At 60.5% G+C, this 9441-nt stretch overlaps 1 protein-coding gene across 4 annotated transcripts in view; it reads left to right on the top strand.

Moving 5' to 3' along the window:
* The window catches only part of IGF2R (insulin like growth factor 2 receptor), an 84639-nt gene that overhangs the window by 70687 nt on the left and 4511 nt on the right, over positions 1 to 9441 (top strand). For all 4 annotated transcript variants that reach the window (XM_084890902.1, XM_084890903.1, XM_084890904.1 and 1 more), the window contains exons 35-44: positions 294 to 443; positions 850 to 1011; positions 1606 to 1813; positions 2073 to 2219; positions 2811 to 3045; positions 3685 to 3821; positions 4262 to 4376; positions 5166 to 5312; positions 5760 to 5947; positions 7739 to 7925. In XM_084890902.1, the coding sequence (XP_084747028.1) occupies positions 294 to 443; positions 850 to 1011; positions 1606 to 1813; positions 2073 to 2219; positions 2811 to 3045; positions 3685 to 3821; positions 4262 to 4376; positions 5166 to 5312; positions 5760 to 5947; positions 7739 to 7925 (1676 nt within the window). The remainder of the gene's footprint in view (positions 1 to 293; positions 444 to 849; positions 1012 to 1605; positions 1814 to 2072; positions 2220 to 2810; positions 3046 to 3684; positions 3822 to 4261; positions 4377 to 5165; positions 5313 to 5759; positions 5948 to 7738; positions 7926 to 9441) is intronic.

Consider the following 9441-nt stretch of genomic DNA (forward strand, 5'->3'; position numbering starts at 1 on the left):
AGTGCAGGGCTGGGCGACAGGCGGTCAGCGTGGGGCACAGACGGGGTTCCCTCTCCCACCGCCGGTCCCAGAAGGCCGTGCGACATTCTCCGTGACGGAGTCCGAACATCCAGGGGCAGGTGGCCATTGCTAACCGTGGGTCAGAGCCGATGCCCTGCAGCACTGGTTCTCCGTGTCCCGCCGAGCGCCGGGCCTGCCTGTGCGCCGCTCACCGGCTTTCCTCCTCCAGCAGACGGAGTGGGTGTCGTTGTATCAGCCGGGGCCCGGGGAAACCTGTTTGTGTTCTCCTGCAGGACATTGGCCGAGTCTCGGGACCCCCGATACTCAACCCCGTGGCCAACGAGGTCTACTTGAACTTCGAGAGCAGCACCCCGTGCCAGGCCGACAAGCACTTCAACTACACCTCGCTGATCTCCTTCCACTGCAAGCGGGGCGTGAGCATGGTGAGTGCCTGCCAGCGAGGCCGTGTGCCACGTGGGGACACGGCGGCTGCGGCGTGCGGGGAGGCTGTTTCAGACCCAGGTGCCGAGCTCGGGTCCCCTTGGCTCCACGCCAGCTGGCGGGCATCTGCCCGAGTTACCGCGCAGGCGCACACAGGGGCTGTTGTAACCTAGAAGCCCTCGTACAGTCCCCTGTCCAGGAGGGGGCGCTGCCGGGGAGTGCGGCGAGGTGCTGCTCCCTCCTCGCCGGGGTCTGTGGTGACAGGGACAGGCCTCCCCTTTCCCGGCAGGTCACCCTGCTCCTGGGCGCGGGGTGTGGGCGGGTGCGCAGCCCCAGGGCCCAGGCTCGCCCTGGGGGGGTTGTGAGCGGGGGAGGCGCCATAACCCACGGCGTGTGCCCTCCCCGCAGGGCACCCCGGAGCTGCTGCGGGTGAGCGACTGTGACTTCGTGTTCGAGTGGGAGACTCCGCTGGTGTGCCCGGACGAGGTGAGGACGGAGGGCTGCTCCCTGATGGATGAGCAGCTTGACTACAGCTTCAACCTGTCCAGCTTGTCCAAGAGCACCTTCAAGGTAAGGCCCCTCCGCTCTGCGGGCATGGCCTTCTGGCCCCTGCCCGCGCTGCCCCCTGCCCGCGCTGCCCCCTGCCCCCTGCCCCCTGCCCACGCTGCCCCTGCCCGCGCTGCCCCTGCCCCCTGCCCCCTGCCCGCGCTGCCCCCTGCCCGCGCTGCCCCTGCCCCCTGCCCGCGCTGCCCCTGCCCCCTGCCCGCGCTGCCCCTGCCCCCTGCCCCCTGCCCGCGCTGCCCCCTGCCCGTGCTGCCCCTGCCCCCTGCCCGCGCTGCCCCTGCCCGCGCTGCCCCTGCCCGCGCTGCCCCTGCCCGCGCTGCCCCCTGCCCGCGCTGCCCCCTGCCCGTGCTGCCCCTGCCCCCTGCCCGCGCTGCCCCTGCCCGCGCTGCCCCTGCTCCCTGCCCCCTGCCCGCGCTGCCCCTTGCCCGCGCTGCCCCTTGCCCGCGCTGCCCCTGCCCCCTGCCCGCACTGCCCCTGCCCCCTGCCCCCTGCCCGCGCTGCCCCTGCCCCCGCTGCCCTTGCCTGCACTGCCCCTGCCCACGCTGCCCCCTGCCCGCTGCCCGTGCAGGGCGGCACTCACAGCCCCGTGTGCCCCGCCAGGTGACTCGGGACTCGCGCACGTACAGCGTGGGCGTGTGCACAGCCGCCGCGGGCCCGGACGAGGGCGGCTGCCGGGACGGCGGCGTCTGCCTGCTCTCGGCGAGCAAGGGCGTGTCCTTCGGGCGGCTGGCGTCCATGCGTTTGGACTACCGGCACCAGGACGAGGCCGTCATCCTGAGCTACGCCAACGGAGACACCTGCCCTCCAGGTAGAGCTCGGCGGCGGGCACCTGCACTCCTGGTGGACGTGGCGTTAGGCCTGGCAGGGAGCACACGGGAGGGAAGTGCCCACTGTGGCGCCAGGACCGCGGATCCCCCCGGGCGCCACGTCCAGCAGCCGGAGCGGAGCGCAGGCTGGAGACAGGCCGGGCTGCTGGCCACGCTGGCGGGAGGCCTGGGGTCTGAGGGGACTCCTCCCCGGCAGCTCCAGGCCGCTGAGCACCGGCCTATGTGCTGTCCCCCTTCCAGAAACCGAGGAGGGCGACCCCTGCGTGTTCCCCTTCACCTTCAACGGCAAGAGCTACGAGGAGTGCGTGCTGGAGAACAGGGTGCGGCTGTGGTGCGCCACCACCGCCAACTACGACCGCGACCGCGAGTGGGGCTTCTGCAGGCAGTGTGAGTACCCCGGGTCGCCAGGGGATCCCGCAGGCGGTGTGAGTACCCCAGGCCGCGAGGGGGATCCGGAGGAGGTGTGAGTACCCCGAGGGGGATCCCGGAGGCGGTGTGAGTACCCCGGGCTGCGAGGGGGATCCGGAGGAGGTGGTGTGAGTACCCCGAGGGGGACTCCTGGAGGCGGTGTGAGTACCCCAGGCCGCGAGGGGGTATCCTGGAGGCAGTGTGAGTACCCTAAGGGGGATCCCTCAGGCCGTGTGAGTACCCCGAGGGGGATCCTGGAGGCGGTGTGAGTGCCCCGAGGGGGTATCCTGGAGGCAGTGTGAGTACCCCGGGCCGCGAGGGGGATCCCGAGGCGGTGTGAGTACCGTAGACCATGAGGGGGCTCCTGGAGGGCCAGGGGCAGCATCGGGGGAGCATGGGGCAGGGGAGACGGGCAGCATGGAGGCCAAGGGAAGCGTTGGGGAGCATGGGGTGGCCGGGGGGCTAGGGGCAGTGTAGTGGGGGGCTAGGGGCAGCGTGGGGGCGGGGGCAGTTTGAGGACAGCGTGAGACATGGCGTGTGTGGTCTGACGGTCCCTCCGCTGCTCCCCAGCCACCAGCCACCGCACGTCCGCCATCATCTTCAAGTGCGACGAGGAGGCCGACATCGGGCGGCCCCAGGTCTTCAGCGAGACGCGCGGGTGCGAGGTGACGTTCGAGTGGAAAACCAAAGTGGTCTGCCCGCCCAAGAAGATGGAGTGCAAGTTCATCCACGGGCACAAGACCTACGACCTGCGGCTGCTGTCCTCCCTCACCGGGGCCTGGTTCTTCGAGCACGAGGGAGCCTCGTGAGTGCGGCCCCCGCCCGAGGCCCCTGCGCGGAGGGCCGTCCGAAAAGCTGTTGGCTGCACGCAGGCACTGCGGCCCCTTCGCTGTCACACATGGCCTTTCCTCTTTCTTCTTTGTGGAACATTTTTAAAATTGATTTCAGAGGGGGAGAGAGAAACATCAATGATGAGAGCTCTGGCTGGTTTGGCTCAGTGGATAGAGCATCAGCCTGTGGACAGAAGGGTCCCAGGTTTGATTCCAATCAAGGGCACAAGCCCAAGTTGTGGGTTCGATCCCCAGTAGGGGGCATGCAAGAGGCAGCCGATCAATGATTCTCGCTCATCAATGATGTTTCTATCTCTCTTCCTCTCTGAAGTCAATGAGAATATAAAATAAATTTAAAAAAAGACCTATGTATTAAAAAAAAAAAAAAAAAAGTAAACATTAGTGATAAGAGAGAATCATTGATTGGCTGCCTCCTGCTCATCTCCTATTGGGGATCGAGCCTGCCACCTAGGCATGGGCCCTTGATTGGAATCGAACCCAGGACCCTTCAGTCTACAGCTGACGCTCTATCCACTGAGCCAGACCTGCGTGAGCAGGCGTGGCCTTCCTTTGCCGAGCGCCCGGAGGCTGACCGCCGCCCTCTGGTCTCACAGGTACTACATCAACATGTGCCAGAAGATCAACAAGGGGCCACTGGACTGCTCGGACCGGGCCAGCATCTGCAAGAAGAGCGCCTCGGGGGACGTGCAGGTGCTGGGGCTGGTGCACACGCAGAAGCTGGATGTCCGCGGTACGGCGGGCCCCGTGGTGTGCGGGGCAGGGCCCTTCTCCAGTGCCGGGGGGTCCGTGCAGACTTTGGGTGGAACCATGTCTCGGGCCTCCTGGCGGCTCCTGGGCAGGGAAGGCGGGCCGCCCCGCTCCATGCTGGGAGTGGCTGTTGGTTGAGGGCCCGCTCCGGGCACTCGCCCACCCGGGTTTGGCGCTCCTGTCACACGGAGGCCCCCCAGTCACGCAGCTGGTGAGCGGGAGGCTGGGGTCGGACCCGGGTCTCTGTGCGAGCCGCGGGGCGGCCAGAGGCCCTCAGGGCGGCCCCGGTGCCGATGCCCCGGCGACACGTTTCCGGAAAGCCCAGCGATATTTCCGTCCTGGTCCTCGGTGCCGGTTTTGATTCCTGACTTGGAAGGTTTTCTTGGTACATGAGAACGAACGGCTTTGCCATCTCTGTTTCAGATGACAAGATCATGGTGACGTACTCAAAAGGCGACGTGTGTGGTGAGAACAAGTCCGCGTCCACCGTCATCGAGCTGACCTGTGCGAAGACTGTGGGCAGGCCTGCCTTCCGGAGGTGAGGGCTCCCCGGGGGGCGTGGCGTGGCGGGGCTCGTGGGTGTGTGAGCAGGAGAGGGTGCTGGTGGCCATGCTCCGAAGGGGCTGGTGCTGAGACTGAGGGCCTGGGCTGGGGGGTGGGGCTGCTCCCCACAAGGAAAACGCGGGGGACACGCAGCGACGTGAGGCGGCATGGCACCGCCCTCTGTCCTCGGAAGTCATAGAGCCAGAGGGGCGTGGATGGGTGCCAGCCAAGGCCGGTGCTCAAGTGCGGAGCCCACGGGCAGGTGGGTGGCCCCGGGGACGGAGGCTCCTGATACTGACTGGAATTCTCCAGGCAGTTCTGCATCTGGCGTGAGGGCAGGTGTGGCCAGCAGAGGGAGCATGGGAGCTGCTGTTGGTGAACAAGGGGTTCCCTCCAGAGCTGGGCTTGCAGAGGGAAGACCAGAATGGCCACTGTCCACGCGTGGGCTTGGGCAATTTATGAGTCGCAAACACTTGTCAAGTAAAATTAAAAACCCAGGAGAAAATTTTTCCAGCTTTTCGACGTTGCACAGTTTCTAAGTTTAACCTGTTGCCCCTTTCTCGTGGCTACTGACTGGTCCTTCCTGACACGGTTTTGAGGAAAAAGAACAAAAGAGCCATCTTAGCCAGAGCTGCCTGCCTGTCCCAGGGCGGCGGGAGGCCCTGGAGCCTGGGGGCGGGGGCGGGGGGGGGGGGGAGGAGGGCCCGTGGCTGTGTGCTATCTCCTCTCGAGGCCAGCCTGGCCCTGCCTGGCCGTGGGCATAACCGTCCCGCACCCCCTCCAGGTTCGACATGGACACCTGTACCTACCACTTCAGCTGGGACACGCGTGCGGCCTGCGCCGTGAAGCCCCAGGAGGTGCAGATGGTGAACGGCACCATCACCAACCCCGTCAACGGCAAGAGCGTCAGCCTCGGAGACATTTACTTTAAGTGAGTGAGCTGTCCCCGAGCACTGCCCGCGTTCCAGGCGGACCCGGCAGCTCGGCTCTGCCTGGTGGTGGGATGGAAGCCTGCACCGGGGTGTCCTCAGGGCTTGGGTGAATGGGGGTGCCCTGCAGTCTGCACTCGCTCCCAGGACTTCATAGTAAACAGCTTTCTTTTTAATACATATATTTTTTTGTTGATTTCAGAGAGGAAAGTGTGTGTGGGGGGTGGGGGGGGCCTAGAAACATCAATGATGAGAATCATCCATCAGCTGCCTCCTGCACGCCTCCTACTGGGGTCTCAGCCCGCAACCTGGGCATGTGCCCTGACTGGGAATGGAACTGGGACCTCCTGGTTCATAGGTTGACACTTAACCACTGAGCCACACTGGCCAGGTTACACAGCTTTTTTGAAAGACTGCCAGAGTCACTGCTGCCTTTTCTGTCTCTCCAGGCAGTTCAGTGCCTCTGGGGACATCCGAACCAACGGGGACAAGTACCTGTATGAGATCCAGCTGTCTTCCATCACCAGCTCCAACAACCCGGTGTGCTACGGAGCCACCGTCTGCCAAGTTAAATCCAACGACCAGCACTTCAGCAGGAAAGTGGGAACTGCTGACAAAACCAAATATTACATTCAAGGTGACTGCCTTTTCCATGGTTCCACTTACTTCCCGAAGCTTCAAAATATTCATGGAGTCTCTTCAGTTGAAATCTCCGATCCTTTTTGTTTTAATGTCTTGATTTTAAAATGAAAAAGAAAACTCTAAGCCCTGGTGCTGTCCTTGCCTTGTGTGCAGCCATCCCAGGGGACTGAGCAGCCTGAGTCCCAGGGCCTCTCTCTGATCTGTCTGCCTCACACACTTACCTCCCCGCGGCGGCAGACTGAACAGTTCCAGTCGCCTACAGCGTCGGGAGTGGACTGAATCCACACGAGGCTCCCTCACTTCTAACACCAACTGCTAGTTTGGGGGGCTCATCACCAGCCTCAGGTTTGATAACTGCCTGGAAGGGCTCTGAGACTCACCGAGAGCCATTAGTCCCGGGTGTAGCTCGTTACAGTGGAAGGATGTAGATTAAAGTCAGCCAACGGAAGAGGCATGCAGGGCAGGGCAGGAGGGGGCCGGGCCCTGCTGTTCTCTGCCTGTGGGTTGGGGTGTGTGCATTCCCAGGTCAGCGAGCGACACAATGCGCTCAGTATTGCCAACCAAGGAGCTCACTGCCCCCTGGGGGCAGGGCTTTTATTGAGGCTCCATTAGGTAGGTTTGGTTGGTTAATTGGTTGATTGGTTGGTTGGTTGGTTGATTGCTGGCTGGTTGGATGGTTGGCTGGTTGATTGGTTGATTAGCTGGATGCCTGATTGATTGGTTGGTTGGTTGGTTGATTGCTGGCTGATTGGATGATTGACTGGCTGATTGGCTGGTTGGTTAGTTGATTAGCTGGATGCCTGATTGTCTGATTGGTTGTTTGGTTAATTGGTTGACTAGTTGGGTGGCTGGTTGGTTGACTGGCTGGCTGATTGGTTGATTAGCTGGTTGGTTGATTGGTTGGTTGACAGGTTTGTTGGTTGGTTGGTTAATTGAATGGTTGGCTGGATGGTTGGTTGATTAGCTGGATGCCTGATTATTTGATTGATTGGTTGATTGCTGGCTGATTGGATGATTGGTTGGTTGATTAGCGGGATACCTGATTGTTTGATGGGTTGATTGCTGGCTGATTGGATGATTAACTGCTTGATTTGTTGATTAGCTGAATGCCTTATTGTTTGATTGGATGATTGACTGGTCGATTGGCTGGTTGGTTGGTTGATGAGCTAGATGCCTGGTTGTTTGATTGGTTGATTGATTGATTGTTGGCTGATTGGATGATTGACTGGTTGATTGGCTGCTTTGTTGGTTGATTAGCTGGCTGATGGTTTGTTGATTGCCTGGCTGGCTGATTGGCTGGTTGGTTGGCTAATTGAATGGTTGATTGGCTGGCTGGTTTATTTGCTGATTGGTTGATAGATTGATTGGTTGGCTAATTGAATAGTTGGTTGGTTTATTAGCTGACTGGTTAATTGGTTGATTGGCTGATTGATTGATTAGCTGGCTGGTGATTGGTTGATTGGCTGGCTGATTGGTTTATTGGCTGGTTGGTAGATTGGCTGGTTGATTGGTTGTTTGGTTGGTTTAATTGAATGGTTGATTGGCTTGTTGGTTGATCAGTTGGCTGGCTGATTGGTTGGCTGACTGGCTGGTTGGTAAATTTTAGGGAAGAGGCCCACGTGTGTGCCAGGTGGCCTGTGAGGAGAGCACACGAGAGTTGTTTGATGGGGGACCCTTCTGCTTGGTCTTAAGTGTGTGAAAACTTTACATTAACTTTTAGAAGATGAGCTATTACTGAAATAGTGATAACACTACTGTGTTGTGTGCTCACCTTTCTTTCTGGCAGATGGAGATCTGGATGTGGTGTTTTCCTCTACCTCCAAATGTGGGAAAGATAAGACAAAGACAGTCTCTTCCACCATCTTCTTCCACTGTGACCCTCTGGTGACAGAGGGGCTCCCCGAGTTCAACCATGAGACCGCCGACTGCCAGTACCTCTTCTCCTGGTACACCTCCGCCGTGTGTCCGCTGAGGTAAGTGCGGCGTCCCGGCATTGGGGAGCCTGCTCTCGGTCACTTTCCTCTCTGGATGGACCCTTACCAACTTTACCCCCACCTCCTCGCTCAAAACTCAGCTGCAGCTTTAGTGCGCGCGCACGTTTTCTGCCCAGTGTTTTATTGTGGAAAGAATTCAGACATGATCAAATCCAGAGACGTGGTAGAGGTAAACCCTACCAGCCAGCACCTGGCTTCAGCAGTTGTCCATGTCCTGTCTCCTTGGTCCACTCCTTGTCACTGTGCGTAGCCCCGGCAGCATCGGCGTGTGTGCCCCTTGGGCCCCCAGTGCCTCTCTCTTCGTGTCTTCTTCCAGCAGCGTGTTCCCCTCGGTGGGCCCTGGGAGGTGGCCGCTTTATCCCATCTTTGTTCCCAGCTAATCCTTTGTTTTCTAGTACAAACTACTAGATAGGCTGGTTGAAAGATGGCTGTGAGGTAATGTCACTTTAACTCGAGGGAAGTATTTTCTGCCCAAGGGAACAAGCATTTATTCTACAAATCATGAGAACCTGCCGGAGGCCAGGTTTTCATGGAAAAATCACGTCTCTGCCCTGAGAGGGAGCGCGAGGGAGGTGGCAGCCTCTGTGGCCTTGGGAGCCTGCCTCTCTCGGGCCCACCCCGATTCCCTGGCCCAGCCAGTGCGTCCGTGGCTTTCCTCTTCGATGGACTCTCTTCCTGTTTCCCCCCGTTACTGTGCCCCAGCGCTGTGCTCTGTCCTGAGCCGAGGTCAGGGAACAGTTCCCTGCTGATTGCCTCCCCGCACTGCTTGGAGAAGGACCCACCGTCAGCGGAACTGATGGCAGGGCCCCTGCAGGAGAGCGCGGCCCCACCTCTGAGATCTTAAATCTTACCCTGGTTTTGATTTTTACTTTCTATGGGCGCTAGTCCAGCAAAAAAAATAAATAAATAAATAAAAATAAAAATAAAAATAAAGGACAAGGCTGACTAACTGTCCCAGGAGCATGGTTTAAGCAAGTCTCCACAAGCTTCTAAACGGCACACCGGTGCGTTCAGTGAGGGGCAGTGACAGGACAGTCACTGAGGCGTAGAAATACATTTGGAAACGGAGTCACACTTCTGAGTCCTCATGGGCCAGGGATGAACCAGAAGCAGAAACGAGATTACACAGGGCCTGAGGGACGGGGAACACGCGTCGGCAAGCCCAGGTGCAGGGCGGTGTCCCCGGCGCCGGCTGGCCCTGGCCGGGGGACCTCTGGCTCTGAGGGCGGAGTCTTCAGAGCGGCTCCCAGGCCCCTCCAGCTCCTTGCTTCTGGGCCCCGAGCCCTCCAGAGGGACAGGCCAGGACAAGGAGTGCGTCCCTCAGAGCTCAGCTTTCTCGTCTCTGTCCCCGAGGCCCCGGGCTGTGTCCAGCCTGCTTCCCGATGTTTCTGCCTGGACTCGTAACCAGGACAGTTCCTAGTTGGGGTTCGTGTCCGGTAGTGAGGTGTGACGCGGGCGTGGGGCCTGCTGGTCCCCGCGGTGGCGGCGGGGCGCT

Source organism: Pipistrellus hanaki (genome assembly GCF_964339955.1).
Source record: "Pipistrellus hanaki genome assembly, chromosome: 7".
NCBI lineage: Eukaryota > Metazoa > Chordata > Mammalia > Chiroptera > Vespertilionidae > Pipistrellus > Pipistrellus hanaki.